The sequence below is a fragment of the Sturnus vulgaris genome, chromosome 1 (genome assembly GCF_052056855.1).
Source record: "Sturnus vulgaris isolate bStuVul1 chromosome 1, bStuVul1.hap1, whole genome shotgun sequence".
Classification (NCBI taxonomy): domain Eukaryota; kingdom Metazoa; phylum Chordata; class Aves; order Passeriformes; family Sturnidae; genus Sturnus; species Sturnus vulgaris.
The window spans coordinates 18,410,390-18,428,252 of record NC_142243.1 but is presented as its reverse complement, the minus strand read 5'-3'; the positions used below and the strand labels follow the sequence as shown (position 1 = coordinate 18,428,252).

Genomic DNA, 17,863 nt, shown 5'->3' with positions numbered 1-17,863 from the left:
AGTGGTGTCCTACCTCTCCCTATAGACTATCTCTTGCCTGTATGCTTTTATTACTGTGACTGCAGCAACGCTGCTACTGCACTGAATTTTTCTGCTGTGGGTTCTACTGTTCAAAATGTTAGTTAGATGAATGCCTGAGCTAGGGCTGTTCTTATAAAAAATAAGATAAATTAGGATATGAGTTTGAAACTTGGGGACTGTGGTAATCTTTCATTCTGCAATTATTAATAGCTATTGATTAATAATAGCCAAGCAGATCTGGCCTCTTATTTGGGATGAGCAGGAACTATGCACAGCTTTCCATTGAGGATGTTAATTGTGATATGACACTCAGGATTTAGACTCTTTGGTGACACAAAGTGCAGAAAATCTATAAATGACAAAAGAACCAATATGAGTCCTCTCTGCTAATAGAACATTCTGATACATTAGAATTATTTGAGGAAGTCAAACAGCAGCTGAAAAGTTAGGGATTTAGGCATTCAGATGATTTTGCTTACAATAATCAATAAGGAGAGTAGTTTTAAAAATATTGTTGAGGTTTAAAAGCTTGGAACAGCCAAAGGCAGTGGAAGATAAGGATTTTTATAATAGAGAAGGCATAAAAATGCAGTAATTCAAGGTCAACCCAAACAGTTTGGTCTTGAAAGGACTAGGCACTGATGGTTGCTGGTAGTGTTCGTGTGTTTTAGTTCTTCCAAACCAGAAGTTATTCTCCTGTTCCCTGAGCCCATGAGCTCATGCGTCTCTGTTCTGCATGTGTCTCTTGTGCCTGTTACTGCCCATCTTTCGTGTTCCTTCACAGAACTAATGTAGCTCACTAAAACAACAGAAAACCCTCCACTTGGTTTTTTGTGGCTGCTATTCAACAGTTTGAGTGGGCAGATGGAAGGTCTGACAAGCTAAGCACTCTGAGAAAGGTGAGAGTGGGGTCAGAAAACCTTTTTCTTCCTTTGTAACAGTGAACTGCTAAATGCTGAACTTTGGAATGTATTTTAATCAAATAAACTCCTGTAGAAACCTCTTTCAAGAGGGCTGTGCATTCCTGAGACAAAAATGAATTGCAAGTAGGTGGAAATACCTTCAGTAAGTTAAATGATACTTCCATGTGGAAATGGTGATGAATTATTAATGCCATTTAAAAGAAAAGCTGAACTCATTTGTTTCTTCCGTACTAGAAATAATTCTAGTTCACTAGACGTGAACTATTGTTCACTTTTATTATTCATTTTTTCCAAACTTCGGAAGTCCAAAGTTTGAAAAGATACATTTTATAACATCTCTTCTGCTGGTAACAGATCAGAGCTAAAAAGTAGTTACAGATGTATCCTTAATTTGATATTTTGATGAGGTGCTGGTCTTTTTCACTCATCTGACAGGTGTTTCTCTGAAAGTAAGTTAAAGAAAATGAGTGAGCAAGTGCTGATCTTTAGAGTGATGAAACAAATGAGCTAAAAAAAAGAATTGTATTTGTGAAGTCATGTTATGTAATAATTTTGTAGATTGAGTCTTCGTGGGAGAAATTGAAGCAGTCAGAATTTATTTCCTTCCCCTTCTTCATTCCCCTACCCCCTGCTCTACAGGAAAGCAATGTACAGAAGGTGCTGGTAGAATTCCAGAAATTTTGTACTATATTTGTTTTGTTGTCTAGCAACATGTAGCTGTTGGAGTTAAGATGGGATTACATAACTTTTTAGGAAAGAAACAAAAGCCAAAAATTAAATTCTTGGTGAGAAATAAAGCTTTCTGATTAATCATGATGTACAAACTTGAGGCGTTTTGTTTTGGTATTTAGCTGCACCGTAAATCCGGGCTCTTCAAGTCGTTCAGGATGAATATTGTTAGAGGTGCTTACCCAATGGCTGTATGGCAATCATGCCTTATTTTTCTTACAATAAAAAAAAATTTCAGGAGCTGCCTGAATCTGGTCTGCTCCACTATCTTACTTGTGAACCAAGATTAAAGCTTCCTTAGTCAATTTTGATCTTGGCCCTTTATTTTTTTAATATATTCTTCCTTGGAATTGTGTCTTCTGCTAAATCTTGGTTTTACAGAATGTACAGATTGCATTTATCAGCTCTGCACAGTAGTTCGGAAAATCTGAACTCATTCCTAAGTGTATAAATGGGATATGTGTGTTCTGCCTGCCATTAATGCTCCCTTAGCTTTCACTCACTGGCAATATTATTTTCAATCTTTGTTAAGAGTAATTTCTGTCCTTTATTTTCATTACAGTAAAGCTTGTAAAAGATCAGACATTTGATATCATTACCTTCCCCAGTAGGGGGGGGGTTCCCATGTGGTTGTATTGATAAATGTTATTGGTGAGCTGTTGCTGCATTTTTTGGAGTTTTTTTAGAGCTGTGACTGAATAGAGATCTAACAAAAGTAATATGTGCAGAGTTGTCCATGAGGAGCTAACAGTTTGTTGTTTTTCTGGCAGTAGGGAAGATGTTTAGTCTGTGTGGCCTTTGAGACAGACTTGATTGAAAGCTGTCATGTTTGTTAAATATTGTGGGAATTTATGCCTCTCTGTTAATCCTTTTCTGAATTCCAAAGTGGATATTTCAGAACTCTTCTTACACTTTTTATGCATCTTTGTGGTAGAAGAGGGTGCAACTGCAAGAAGTCATTTTGTGGGAAATATGTCTCTTCAGCAGGCTCAGCAGCATGTTGTTGAAATTTTTATTCTTATCAGTGTAAAAGGTGAGCTTTTCTTTCAGAGATTTTCCTGCAGTGTTCTCCATTTATTTGATGTTGTATGCATTTGAAATCAATTCACATTCAGAAGTGACACTTCTCAACTTTCCTTGGGAAGAAAAAAGAGAATTAAAAAGAAGGAAAAAAGTTGAGAGGAGGTATAACCTGAAAGGAGGAGGAAATGTAGAGTTAAGGACAGCAGATATCTTGTGAGTGAGATATCACATGTCTTTATATGGAGAAGGCCTTTGGATGGGTTACCCCTGCAGTGGCTTTGAGTGGAAAGCTGTAACCTTGGTAAGCTGTCCTGGCAAACTTTGTCTTGATGGTTTGGATCTGGGAGAGGAATTTGATGTGGTTGCTGATGCTTCACTTTACAGAAGTCAAGCATATTCTTTCCAGACACAGAGTTGTTTGTGTCCCTCTCCTTCCTGCTGTTCTTGTGTCCCTTGTCCTTCCTGACACCTCCTTATGTTTAGGGCCTACTATTGATTTCAGTATGCTACAAAAAGTAACTAGACATCCTCCTAAGTATTCCTTTGATCAGAATTTTATGTTTTTTGCCTTTTAGATGGAATTAACACTGGAAGTAAAAGAACAGCAGAAAGTTGTCAGAAAAGATTGTAAAACGTGCATTTAAAAGTTTTCTTACTGTTTACTGGTATTGTTGTGAAGTTTAATCTAAAAGTGTACTAAAGTCATTGCCCCTTGGCTCCAAAATTATAAATAAAAAAAATTCTTCAGGATGATTTAAATTGCCTAGTAGAATAATGAAAGCCAAACAAACTCAGGCAGAGGTTAGTCATTCCATAGCTTCCTTCTTGAAGCTTGCCTGGGATTCAATGAAATTGTTACTCAAGTTTTTCTAAATACATCCAGTAATGACTTAGTAAGTTTGGTAGCTTAGCACTGGTGAAAGTCTTTTGTATCAACAGAATCAATGGATAACATGGCAGTCTTGGTGTAGATGCTTCTGTTCTTCTTTGATTCCTGCTAGCTTTTCTGTTAGTATGCCTAACACTTTGGGGGACTTTTACATTTAAGATGTTATTGAAAAGACTATGCAGTGTATTTGAATCCTTCCTCTCCATAGGAGTTGTTTTTCTTTTTAATGTGTTTTCCAGGTCTAAAAAGAGACAAGCAAACAATCTCCTCTCAAGTAAAACAAAAAAGAAAATAAGCACAACCTCCTTGATCTAAAGCTCCTTCAACAAGTCTATATTAGGTTTTAAAAATTTAAAATCTACCTTATACTCTATTAGAAAGGCAAAAACTCCATATTTCTATTCATGTGGCAGAGCGGAAAAAAATCCCCAAATTCACTTGAGTGTGTAAAAACCCCAAACGTAGAAATCCCCCTCAACTTTTTGAAGTGTACCTGTCTTTGAGTTTTAAGAAGTGTACAAGAATTAAAAGAACTTTATATATTGTCTCTAGCAAGATTAGCTTTACATAATATTTTGGTGGTGATAACTTTTTTAGTTGATTTATAGACTTTCTTAGTTAAATTGTGTTTCATTCCTGGCAAAATTAGTTTAGTTAAATGGATTTGGGCTGGTTAGAGACAAGGTGATCTCTAAGTCATTCACCTGATATTTACAGTTCATAAAGGTAGAGATAGATAGAAGTGTTTTGCTTTCAGCTTTGCATCTAGGTTGTCAGTTAACCAAGTCTATTTTATCAGAGAATTAGAGAACCCATTCTCTTACTCTCTCAGGCTGATTCCATGAAATAAGTTTCTGATATTTCTTCCATTGTGACAGAAATGGAAGGGCAATACTTGGTCATACCTGGATAGAGTATGTATGTATTGCATCTTGTCCTGGTGCTTGGTGAGATGGTTGGGCAGTTACTGTTGAACAAATGATGTTCTTCTGAAAGGCTGGACAATCATTTTAGTAGTTAAAGATCAGCATGGGTAGTTTTTAAGATTCAAAACAGTTACTGAGTTTTCCTATAGCTATTCAGACTTACACATCTTTTCAAACTGCTGAATGGGATTTTTAAACCCCTTGTGTCAATCCGTATGAATGCATTTTTTTTACTAGCTCTCTGTAGAAGCAGTCTGAACAAATAGCCATACATTGTGCTGTTCTGGAGTTTTGTGTTAGTTCACAAAAATTCCACAAATATATAATTAAAGAAATAAAATGCTTGAGTACCAGTAGCTTGTAAGTAACTTGCTCTCACAGCTGCAGTTTTTTTGCATCTTCTGACACTGACTGTCTAATAAACCATATTGCATTGCTAAGGAAAAAAATGACTTGTTTATGATTAGACTAGTAACTTCTGTGTTCTAAGTTTAATTGTTAGTTTTGTCAGACTGGCTGGTTTTGTATAGTATTTGTGTAAACTGTTCAAACAAATACAATTTGGGTCTGATTCTGTAATCCTCCAAAGATTGATTTCTGCCAATATGAAAGACTTCTATTATACTATAAAGGCTCTGGGATAAGAAGTTATTTTCTCTCTGTTGGCACAATTTTGTTCACACTGCCAATCCTTCATTCATGTTTTAAAAAATAAAAATTAAACACAACTGATTACATTCTCATCTCTTTTTTAGGAAGCACATTTGATTTGTATAGCTTTGGATATTTTATTCAGTTTATCATGGAAAATACTTATTTAGTCTGTAAAATATATGTCCCTTTTTTGGAAATGAAATCTAAATCAGATTTCACATTCTTATGCATGGAGATGTCAGTAGGGGAGCCAGAGCTAAAACCTTGCATTAATTTACATTAGTATCCCAACAGAAAATACTGTGCAGGTGCAGAGATGCAGAAAGATAGAAATCTTTGGTGAAAAATGAATGAAGATCTTTGAAAGAAGCCATGTCTGGTTTTATTCCAGGTTCTTTTGTTGATTAAGTGATTATTGTAAAGATGGGTTATACTAACAACAGTGCGTTCGTAAATGCTGGTTAGAATTGAAGAATTTCAGTTTGTGCACTTTGAAAACAAACATAAATACTTGATTTGCTTTTATGAAATTATATTATAAAACATAGCACAGGACTTTATTGCCATCTCTCTTCAATTTTGATAACACTTGATGCAATATAGAATGGATTGTGTTAAAGGGGAAGCTGAACTTAGTTTTTATTATCTTTTACAACTTCTAGAAATATAAAGAGAAAGATAAACACAAGCAAAAATATAAGAAGCAGTCGGAGTCGTCACCATCTTTGGTTCCATCTCTTACTGTAACTACAGAAAAAGTAAGTCAGTATGTTTTTTCTCCTCTTCCACTTCAGTTACTTATGTCAAAATTTAATGATGTAATCATTCCACTATATATACAGGAGCTTTATAATGGGATAAATTCTGTAATTATCAAGCACTCCTGGTATTTTTTCCTGTAATGTAAAATCCTAAAATACATGGAGGTTTACCATATGGAGGAAGGCTTAGAGTTTTGTATTTAAATTGTGAGTCGGATGCCAGTGATACTCCAGTAAATTTTACTAAATTGAGGTGTATTTAATAATTTGAGAAGTTTTAGAAAGTCTTTCCTTCAAAATACACTTGTGCATGCTGAGCTGACACTGAACCTCTAAGCATTTAAAACTGGTAGTTATGAAATTACAGCTCATGCTTCATATACTTAAAATTTGTCTTATTAGCAGGTTGTTCTGTTAGGTTCTCTGACCTTTCCTTCCTGTTGATGTTGATCTAATTCCAGCAGCAACATACTGGATTATATAATGACAGTTCTGGTACTCAGCAAGAATCACTTTAGCTATCCACTAATAAAATGACACTAATGTTGGTGTTACAGAGTGGGAAGTACTACTGAGGGTTTTCTGATTTCGAAGTTGGAAAAAAAGTGTCCCATTCATGTTTGACACTGGAGTCAGGGAATCATGGTTTGAATTGAATTGTGCTTAGTACACAGATCGTCGTGTTTTAGTAAAGGTGTTGAGGCTTGTGTTAACTGTGTGTGGTTTGGTTGCTGAGGTGTTACATTCAACAAATGTGTGTTTGCATATGGTACACCAAGACCTTGTCAGGACAGGGTGAAACTATTGAAATACTAACTTTCTCTGGTCTTTGGAAGTATTCTCTTAACTAGTGGTATCAAATTCAAGAATAATCTCCAGGAAAGTTAGATTTTCAGTATGCTTTGCATATTTCTTTATTCTCAATAATAAGATGATTAACTTGAGAATTCATCCCTGCTAACATCCCATTATTTGTAGCTCACACTTCTCTTCAGAGTCTTGTTTCTTGTTCTGCTGTGTTCTCTTTGATGCTGTTATGTCAAGTGAGACTTTGTAGTCAGTGATTTTCAGAAACTCTGAATAACTATTAAAAAAAAATAGAAGAAAAGGTAGAGTCAATTTACCACTTTGCTGGCTTGATTTAAGAGCAATTAGAGACTGCAATCAGTGAGTGTGACAGTTTCTATTGAAATTAGGTTGTAGAACACTTTGAGTAGTATTGATTGGTCCACATGATTGGCTATTTCATTTTATTAATTTGCCCCTAAACATACTCCTTTTGAGTCTGAGACAACTTCTAAAATTCATAGCCTGTAAGAGCAGCTCTGTGGAAACTTGTGTGGAAACTTCTTTAAGCTTTACAACCTTTGTTTAGGTTTTATATTATGTATGATCTTATCTTTCTTGAATTACATCCCTCTTGTACTTTGATTATCTAATCATCATAAGTTTTTACAGAAAGTGATATTACTGTAAATTAATTACTACAGAATATATTTCTGTAAAAGTTAAAGAAAATATATTGAAATATTGATTCTCTTTTGCATCCTGCATATTGGAACATGCTTTTAATGCCAAAGACACAGTTGGATTCTGTTTTTCTGCTAAGCTTATTTCTAATTGCTTTGTCCTCCCTATCCTTTTCCTAATTACAAGCTTTACTCATATGGATAGTCACAAGGATGAGCTAGAGTGAACACTAAAGTGAACAGAAGAACCTCTAATTCTAGAACTTAATATACAACTTAATTAAACTGAAACAGAATATTAATTGTGGAATTTGAATATCACTATGCCCTCTTAGGTTTTGTATTTAGTCTTTTGCATGTGGATTTTCTTTACCTAAGCTGTTTGCTTCATTTATTGCCTTTTTTAAATAGTGCTTCAAATCATCAGGAAATTTGGTGTTCAGATTTTTATTGGTGTTTACATTGGAAAACCGGTGTTCAGAGGTTCCTAAGTACGATTATGTTTGTTTAAAAAGTATCTGCTGTATATATGGAAGTGATTTTTTTTGTTGTTGTTGTGGCTAGTTTCTTCACTTACTTTTTTTCCTAAGTCCTTTTAACACCATTTGCATGCATTTCCTTTTCTAGGTTATAAACTCATAATATGTTCCTTAAAACTTTGAAATTTTAGTAATGAAACAAGATTTATTTTGTTCTAAGATGAATATTTGGTTCAGAATATTGTATTAATGTATTACTTTTATGTGCCCTTTTACATAAAGTTGCTAGAATTGATTTGAACCTGGTCTCTGTTTCACAGCAGTCTTTCTTTGTATTGAGTGCATGACTGTATTGTGGTATATAATCACTTCTGCTGCCATAATGCTCCTGTGGGAGGAACTGAAATTTGAAATGGAATTTGTTTTTCCTTTTTAAAGATGTTAAACCTTTGTAAATCCGGTAGTAATGACCATTTATGCAGGTGATGTCTTAAAGCATGTTTTTATCTGGATGAGTGGTTTCTTTAGATAGAATCATGAAAGACTGCATGATAAACTGAATTTACCTTCTGTTAGTGTAGTTGAATTGCCTGTTTGTTCTGCAGAATTTAATTTCAAGAAATTCTGCTGAGGTTCCAGCCCCTGCTATTTTGAGAGGCACTTTTGTGCATCCCTGTAATGTCACAGCAAATGTTGTTCAGTCTGAATCAGTTAAGTTTGAAATAAGAAATGCCTGACTACTCTTTGATTAATGTAGTAGCACTACATTTTTTCACTTTTGAGACATGATATAAAATGTTTTAAGAAGAACTACAATAACTTAGGACTTTGAATTCTTTGCTGCCTCTTCTTCTGTCTTCCTTCTTAGTTGGGAAGAGCCATCAGCCGTGTATTAACTCCTGGTAAAAAATTTCTGTCTCTCGTTTTGAGCTTTGCGTCTCTCCAGCAGTGTGGGGAGATGGGGAGTGAGGGTTATGATCAGTTCGTCACTGGTTGCTCCTACAGCTGCTTTAGGGGAAGAGTCCTCCCCCAGCTCCAGAATCCCTTGCATGGAAGACACTCCTTCACTAACTTCTCCATCATGAGTCCCTCCCATGGGCTACACTTCTCCACAGACTGCTGCAGTGTGCATCACTTCTCCACAGGTGCAGTCCTTCAGGCACAGCCTGCCTCCAGTGTGGATCCCCCACAGGGTCACAAGTCCTATCAGGAAACCTGCTCCAGCATGGGCTCCTTTCTCCACAGGTCCTGCTAGGAGTCATGGGGACACAGCCTCCTCTCAGGCACCCACTTGCTCTGATGTTGGTTTCTTATATGGGCTGCAGGTCGATCTCTGCATCCCCATGGATCTCCATGGGCTGCAGAGGCACAGCTGCCTCACTGTGGTCTTCACCATGGGGCTGTAGGGGACTCTCAGATCTGGTGCCTGGAACACCTCCTGCCCCTCCTTCTTCACTGACCTTGGTGTCTGCAGAGTTGATTCTCTCACATGTTCTCAGTCTGCTCTTCTCTGGCCGCAGTTACATCTGCCCAATGACCCTTTTTTGTTTTCCCTTCTTCAGTTTGTTGTTACAGAGATGCTATCACCATTTCTGATGGGCTCAGCCCTGGCCAGCATTGGGTTGGTCCTGAACCCAGTTGGAATTGGCTCTGCTGGATGTGGAGGAAGCCTCTGGCAGCTTCTCACAGCAGCCCCCCTGTAGCCCCCCACCCAACCAAAACCTAGCCATGCAAACCTAGTTAGTTTTGGGAGGTTTTTGGGTTGGTTGGTTTTTGCTCTGACTCTGCTTTTACCATCTGGCATTTTTGTGGAGAATTACTTGCTATGGTCCTTCACCTCTCTGTGGAAGGGTACTGCATTATACATCTGCATAGGGCTAAAGAGCACTCAAACCTTGGAACTCACTATGTATACCAAGAGTAATTATTGCATGTTTACCATAAATCCCCAGAAGTTTTAAGACTTGCTGCAGATGGATGGTGTAACTCCTCAGGGTGCACAGAGTGATAGATGGAGAGCATAAAAATGACAGTAGCTGTCTGTGCTTAGGGTATATTTCATCATGTTAGTGTTCGTGATTCTCTGAGTAAGCATGTAGATTTTAGTACACCTTATTGCACCTTCTGAAACGCAAGCAGCTTTGGGAGCAAAATTTTCCAAAGCAGAACTGTGTTGTGCATGCTTATTCTTCAAAATCTGCCAGGAGTGGGATTCAGACTTGCAGTCAAACCAAATCTCGGCACAATGTTTGCAAATTAATGTCTACTTGTCATTGTCTGGCCTGGTATGCAAATAGATTGAAATATTTGCTTTCCTCAAAGCTTGTCTATTTAGTTGTCTCATGTTATTTGCAACTGAAAAGTAAGGTTTATGTAAATGCCTTAGCTGTTTTAGTAAAATATGGAAAACTTTGTATAGCTGCTATACAAACCTTTATATAAAGATGAAACATTCTGTTGTAGGCCTAAATTCAGCAAGCATCCCACTTGGGGCAGGGAAAACGTGTGTGTATGCTCAATTTTAAGAGGCGTGTGTTTGTGTGGTCTTTAATGGAGATAACTGTAGATCCTATTTTGAATTCTATTCTGTAAAGAACTGAAAAAAAAAAAGCTTGTTTTGAACAGATGAGTAGCTCCTAGGTTTGATTCATATGTTTTTTTAAGAAGCTTTAAACAGCTATTTTACTAGGTGGCTTGAGTATAAATAACAGTAGAAATTTTTTCTTTTTCCTGAATTTGCTTTCATTTTCTTTCTTACATTATAAAAATTCTGTTACCACAACACCACTCCAACTTCCTTCCGTCATGAGAACAATAAAACTCCCTTACATGGTTTCCTAATGTTGTGTATGCAGTTTCCATGCCCACCTAATTACTTTCTGTGAAACCTCTTTTGGCTATTGTTCACCAATAGGAGCAATTCTGGCAAAATTTAACAGACAAACAATGGACCTAAAGATGAAATTTCTAAAAGCCCTGTGGAGAGTGTAAGAAAAGGGCCAGAATTCTTGGGGTGGGTAGGGGTTGAGGAAGAAATTTGCATTGGGAGCTCAAGAGTGTTTTCATACCTGTCAGAGAGCAGGTTTGAAGTAAGTGTGTCTCAGTCAGCTCTCTCATGTGTCTTCTTTACTTGGTGATTCTTAAGGAATTGGATGAATGGGGGATGGTTCACATGCCAGGAAGCTGATTTTGGTTTGGTATTGAGGCTATAAAGTCGTAAAAATCCAAGTTTTTAGGTTCTGATGCCTTCAACAGTTCCACTGCTGATTGGAGCAACATTTTCAGTCTAACAAAAAAGGCATAAAAATGCTATTCTCAGAAAAGCACTAAAAGTTTATTTTCTAATTTTTAATTTTAAGCATAAAATAACAATATCCTATTTAAATAGACTATAAAGACAGTACTCCTGAGATTTTTCCATTTACCTCAGTGAAGTAAAAATTTCGGCCAAAGCCATTATGCATTTTTTTTTCACAAAATTATGTTTTATGTACTTCAGTTATTTGCTGAGAATCTTCACAGTTAGGCTGCTGTAATTCTTGCTCTTTCTAGTTACGGTAGTATTTGAACACTTCTGTGTTTGTTTGAAAGAATGAGATCCTTTAAACAGTTGTTGCAGTTTTTTGTGTGACTTGTATCTTTAATTTCTTCTCTTTTAAAATGCCAGACATACACAAGCACTAGCAACAACTCCATGTCAGGCTCCTTGAAGCGGTTGGAAGATACCTCAGCTCGATTTACAAATGCAAATTTCCAGGAAGTTCCTACACACGTTTCAAGTGGAAAAGATTCTTCAGAGGCTAGAGGGTCAGAGAGCAAAGGGAAGAAATCTGCAGGTCACAGCTCAGGTCAGAGGGGAAGAAAGCCTGGTGCTGGAAGAAATCCAGGAACAACTGTGACTGCAGCTAGTAGCCCTTTTCAGCAAGGTACTGATTGTTATGTTGTAACACAACTTCTGCTTTGACATGAATTAGAAATTTTATGTATGCATAACTTGAATCTTTTATCTTCAATACTGACAATGTTATTTCACTTTAGGGAAAAACCCAACTTTTTTTTCAGGATAAAAATGTTTGTTGCTCTAACATGAAAAAGAAAGTTGCACATTTTTAAAAGGCAGAACCGATGCTTTTGTTCAGACTGTTAGGGTATTCTCTTCAGCTGCAACCAGAAGTGTCTTTATGTGCCAGAAAGTTAGTCTGGAGTAAACTTTATTATGAATTCGAGTCTAGAGGTCTTAGCTCTTTAAGGGAGTAATACTGATGTTTTTTAGTCAGTGCACTGGCTAAAGAACAGAACTGGACTCCCTAATGCATGGGATGCATTGACCCCTCAGTAATTTTTCAAGATGCAGATATATAAAGTATATTATTTTCTTCAGAGTGAATGACCTTTCTACTTAATTGTTTCGTCATTGAAATATATATACAGAAGGCGAGTATGTAAAAAGTATGTAAGGTTTATTTACCTTAGGTAATATAAAATCTTTTACTTTTTGAACTTGCTAAAACCCACTTACATGCACTGTGAACACTTCTGAAAAACAAATTTTATTATGGCATCTTTGTCAGAGTTGAAAAACATTATTTAAAAATATGATTTTTAAAAAATTCCTTAATTATTAAAACATGTTACTCGGAAACACAAGAAACTAGGCCTTTTATAAAGTAATTTCTAGTAATTTTCACTGTGGTGTCTAGTAACTGATTGTCTTCTATGCTTTGTGATGTTGATTTTCCTTTGAGTTTATTTATGCAGTAAACACTTTTAAATTTGTCTAGATCTCTTTCAATATTTCAGGTTTTTTTACTTGAAGAAAGAGAAAGTGCTTTTTTGTTTAAATTCTCAAAGCTTTGAAAATTGCCTTCTGGAATTCTTCATTTAAAGAAAAATCTTGACTGCAGATAGCAAAATAGATTTTCACTATGTGCATGCATTTTCTTTTGGGCTGCATTAAATGAAGTTGATATAACTTATTTAAAATACAAAACAATGGTACTTTAATTTTTTGTAATAGCTGTATTTATGTAAATTGTATTTTAAATGGAATTCTTAGCAGTGTTTAGTGGAATACTAATGATGAAACACTAGTTTTTAAAGGACATGGGTTTTTAATACCTCATGTCATACTTAGGAGTATTTTCTTGATGTTGTCGTCAGTCTGAATTCTGTGAAACAGTACCCACATACACCCACCTGTATAAAATCAGTGCATTTCAGTGCAAGTAGATGTTTGTCTTTCCCAAGAGTGCTTATTTTTCTGCTTTGAATGCACTAATACAGTGATGAAATGACTGCATTGCAAATACTGAAGAAGGAATATAATTCTATTACACAAAAGATCTTTATGGTTCTGTGACAGTGCTAAAGAAGTCTTAAAATTTTATACACTGGTTTTCACTTTCTCTCTTGTACTTTTGAAAAATGTCTTCTGTCGAACTTCTCCTCAGCCAGGGAGAATTAAGCCCAGTTGTTGTTCCCTTGACCTGTGTCAGACCCTTGATTTTAGGTAGAATGTTAAAGAAGATTGCAGACATAGTGTGTATGTGGTCATAGCACACTTCAATCTGCTTTCTTTTTATATATGTGTATGTTCAGAAAAAACTGCTCCAGTTTGCACCAAGTGTTTGGCTTCAAAACATGATGGATGTTAAAGCTGCCTAAAGTTGTTGTTCTTCTTTTATTCATTTTCACCTTGTTTGTGCCCCAGATGCCAATCTGAATCTTAGAAAGGAGTCTGAGAATCATTTCCACCAAAGTGGAGAACCAATGAGTTATTTTAAAAATTGTTTAGCTCTTGTTAAAGATTTTCATAAAGTCCTTTCACATTAAAGTTTTTTATTCTAAGATCGTTACACTTCCTATCAGTTTTCATCAATTACTGGGAAAAATGTAATTGTACTACTTTGTTTTTTTAGGAAGCTTTTTGGGCACTCCTGGGAGCATAAAGTCATCTTCTGGAAGTTCAGTTCAGTCTCCCCAAGATTTTTTGAGTTTTACAGACACAGATCTACGAAGTGACAGTTTCACACATTCTCAACAGGCTTCGTCAACCAAAGATGTACATAAAGGAGAGGCTGGGAGCCAAGAGGGAGGAGTCAATTGTTTCACTTCCTTAATTGGTCTCCCTTCGTCGTCAGCAGCTGTTTCCCAATCTAAAAACTTTGACAGCTCACCTGGAGACATAAGTAATTCAAGCCTTACTTCTACAGCATACAAACGAGCTCAAAGTTCTGGAATAGAAGAAGAAACTGTAACAGAGAAGAAACGGAAAGGAAATAAACAAAGTAAACATGGGCCTGGTAGACCTAAAGGAAATAAAAGTCAAGAAAGTCTTTCCCATCTTTCAGTTTCTTCTGCTTCCCCAACTTCATCTGTGGCATCTGCTGCAGGAAGTGTGACAAGCTCTGGTCTTCAAAAATCTCCAACTTTGCTCAGGAATGGAAGTTTACAAAGTCTTAGTGTTGGTTCATCTCCAGTGGGTTCAGGTAGGCATTTATTGGATTTGTTTTCTTACTTCAAAATATGTTTTTGTTATTTTAGATATAATTCTGAGTATGCTTTTCAAGAACATAGTATCATGTAAAGTATCGTGAAAATCACACTAGGGGAAAAAGGACTGTTGGAAAAGTAAGTTTTGTTCCATGTATAGGTGCCACTGTGCTGTAGGTGGCTGTAGTATTTTGACCTATGTGTTGACCTGGAGGCTAATGCAGGTTTTGAATCTGTAGGGGGAAAAGTTGCATGAAAATAGGTTATTTGAAAATTACATATGACAGGCTTAACTAAAAAAAAGTGATAGCTAGTATGGACTTGATTGTCTGTGTGTTCTGTTACACAGAGAAAACAAAATTGGTACTCAGGTATGTCAGCTTTGCTGAATGTGTCCCTCAATTACGTTTTCCCAATTTAGCTTAACTGAAAATCACAATGTCTACATGGAGAATGACCAGTTTAAACATGTAGAATTGTATTCTAAATCTGGACTCCTGTGCAGCTGGATGACATATTCGTATTCTCATGTGCTGTTTAGCAATTGAAATTAGCTGGTTTGTTCTTCCTCTGTTCTAAATGTTATGCGCATCTGGGGCTGTGAGAGGCTTTCTGTTTCCAGTAAACCTGTGTGTGGAATGGCCTGACAGAATACTCTTACCTACCCAAGTCTTTGCTGCTCTGAAGTTTCTTTCAAAGCCTTTTCAGTATAAAAAATAACAAATTACCTCACTTTTGAAACTTCAAAATTTTGCCCTTTTTGTTGTTATAGTGGCTTTTTTTTTTTTTTGCTTTAGTTTTCTATTTTGGGTGAAAAGAGAAATGGAGCTTGAATACTTGCTTGTGGGGAGGATTTTATGCTTTTTGTACGGTATGCTCTCACTCTATAAGCAAGATATATTTTTAAGATATACATAGTTCAAGGAAAAGAACGCTGTATTTCTTTCGGAAAAAGGCAGGTACTTAAAAATGTGATGTCAAAGCCATATTGTTTAAAGCAGTTAGATACAGGCAAATTATCCTTTTGCTTAAGGGTAATAATGGCAATGGCAGTAGCAACTAAATTAAAAAATACTTTTCCTGTATTAAGATCAATGGAAAGAAATTATATATGACAAAACTTCATAGTTCACTATTTATCTTTGTTTAAAATGCAGTTTTAAGAATATGTTCACCTCTTACCCGTTATGAACAGTGAGCATCTAACAGATTTACATCCATGTTCTGTTATTATAGTATGAACTTCTTATTTCTTTATTATCTCTTTGAGGTGGACTATGTATTGTTGTAGTTGGAGTAGGAGATGGAAGTACAAGGTCTTGATTTGAAGTAAATGACCACGTTTGCCCTCTTATATTGTTCTGCTCTCACCAGCTCCTTGAACAGGCCTTTTCCTGTCCAGGTCCATTCTTGCTTCCTTTGTCTTCATTACAGCTCACTCTTCTTTCTGGAAAATGCCAGTGATAATGTTAAACTCTTTGTAAATAAATGCATGGATGGAAATACCATGTCGGTTTTATTACTTTTATCATGATATTCAGCCTATAGTTTCACATCTATTAAGTATACCTAGGTTCCTGGTGGCCAGCATCAGACCTGTCCACTAAAACAGTGGTATTTTCTAAGGATGCCAAAGGACATGGATATGTATAAATTAACAAACAAAATTCATAAACAAAATCATCCCAGCAAAAACAAGAAAACCCAGAGATACAAAACCAAATGGGATGTCTTCGAGCACAAGCTCTAAATTTAACCAGAAACTTTCACTTGAATCAGCATATTTTTGTAATATACTCTTCTCCCTCATCTCCCATTTTTCTTACGGTTGTAGTGCTGCTCTCCTCGCTTCATCATAAACATTTTTTTGGTTTAGCAACCCAATAACTCAATTTTCAGCAATTTTTTATGTTGCAGTGGAGAAGGACATATGAATATTACCGGTATTATCAGAAACATGTATTTTTTCAGGCATAATATGCTAATATTTCTCTTTTCATTGTGCCCACCACATTGTCCAGTAACAAGATTCGACGAGTGAACTAAATTATTTGACCCAAGCTCCCAGATAAGATTTTGTACATGTAAATGTAGAGAGTGAAATCAGAGTGCTCAAGTCAAAAAGTTTTTATTGCCGCTTACTTGGAATTACCTTGATACCTCAAAGAAGCCAAATCAGAATGAGCTAGACCATACTAAACAAGGCTTTTGAGGCACTTTTACAAGAATTTCCTCCTCTTTTTTTAAGTCTTCCTAACAGCAGCTATCTGAAGCTATCATTCCCTTTCAGCTTTCTTAAGAGTACTTCTTGAGATCCATAAAAATTATGAAAAACATGACTTCACAGATGTATGATAATTGTGTTCATAGTTAATGTTCAAATGAGATGAAGTGTGAAGGGAAGCTTATTTTAGAAAGTAACGCAGATTCATCATGTACTATTTATACATAATTAAACGTCTTCCCAAAAAGTTTTACACAGAATAAGTATATTCAACTAATTTTGTAAAAATATTCGTCATTTCCTAACTTACCCAGTCTACAGGGCTTCTTTTTCCTGCTTAGTAAGAACTGAGATGTACCACGAATATAGCTATAGTATAAGGATGTGTTATTAGCAGCTGTTACAACACATACATTCAGGTTGTATTTCAGTTGCCGTGGAACAGATCTGATGTGTTCAAGGTTAAACTTCAATGTTCAATCTTTATGCTCTTTCTTATTTTTTTTTCTGAAATGTATTTATAACCTGACAGGAAACATTTTATGCATTACTTTAGCATTGTATTCCAAGGAATAAAATGAACTTTAAAAAAAAGAAAATTTAAATTGGTAGGGTGATACGGAATTTTTGCAGTAAATTAACGTTTTACCAGTACCCTCTTTAAAGAAAACTCACCAAATTTCTTTAGATATCAGCTCATTTACAAACCATACTTCTCTTTTTGTTGAGAATTGACCAGCACTGTAAGTTTATTGTCTGAAAAGGCCTAAGTAATTTATTGGAGGAGTTATATAAAGCTGATAATGGTTCACCTCAAATAGGGCTAGTCTTTGGAGTGATTTCAGGATCTGAATGTTTTAATAGAGGTGTGTGTGTGTTGATTTAATCTGAATTCAACAATTTTATAGAGCTATCTAACTTTCCAAGTCATTCTAGCTGTATTCTCGGGATTAAGTTCATTCTCAGCATCCTTCTAGGGAGTATTATTTAAAGATTTCTAGTCTAGTATTATAAAGCATTGAGAGCTTGTGTCCCTTGGCATTAGGAAAAAGAACATTTTATGTGATGTACTGTACCTTCTGAATTTTGTGGAATAATGTAGCAATGTAAAATCGAAAGAGTCAAGTATCAGAAGTTAGCTGAACTTTGTGTTTCATGGTAGATAAAGTTCTTGTGCAGTTGTCTTCCAAGTTCAGCATGGATATTTGCTGCTGGAACTATTACAGTGCTTCAGGCACTTCTCTGCCTTTCCCAGTTCTGCTCTTGATTTCAA

At 35.9% G+C, this 17,863-nt stretch overlaps 1 protein-coding gene across 6 annotated transcripts in view; it reads left to right on the top strand.

The window, feature by feature from the left end:
* The window catches only part of MLLT10 (MLLT10 histone lysine methyltransferase DOT1L cofactor), a 125,091-nt gene that overhangs the window by 52,710 nt on the left and 54,518 nt on the right, over positions 1–17,863 (top strand). For all 6 annotated transcript variants that reach the window (XM_014882203.2, XM_088160629.1, XM_088160613.1 and 3 more), the window contains 3 exons: positions 5,828–5,923; positions 11,542–11,800; positions 13,793–14,362. In XM_014882203.2, coding sequence (XP_014737689.1) covers positions 5,828–5,923; positions 11,542–11,800; positions 13,793–14,362 — 925 coding nt within the window. The remainder of the gene's footprint in view (positions 1–5,827; positions 5,924–11,541; positions 11,801–13,792; positions 14,363–17,863) is intronic.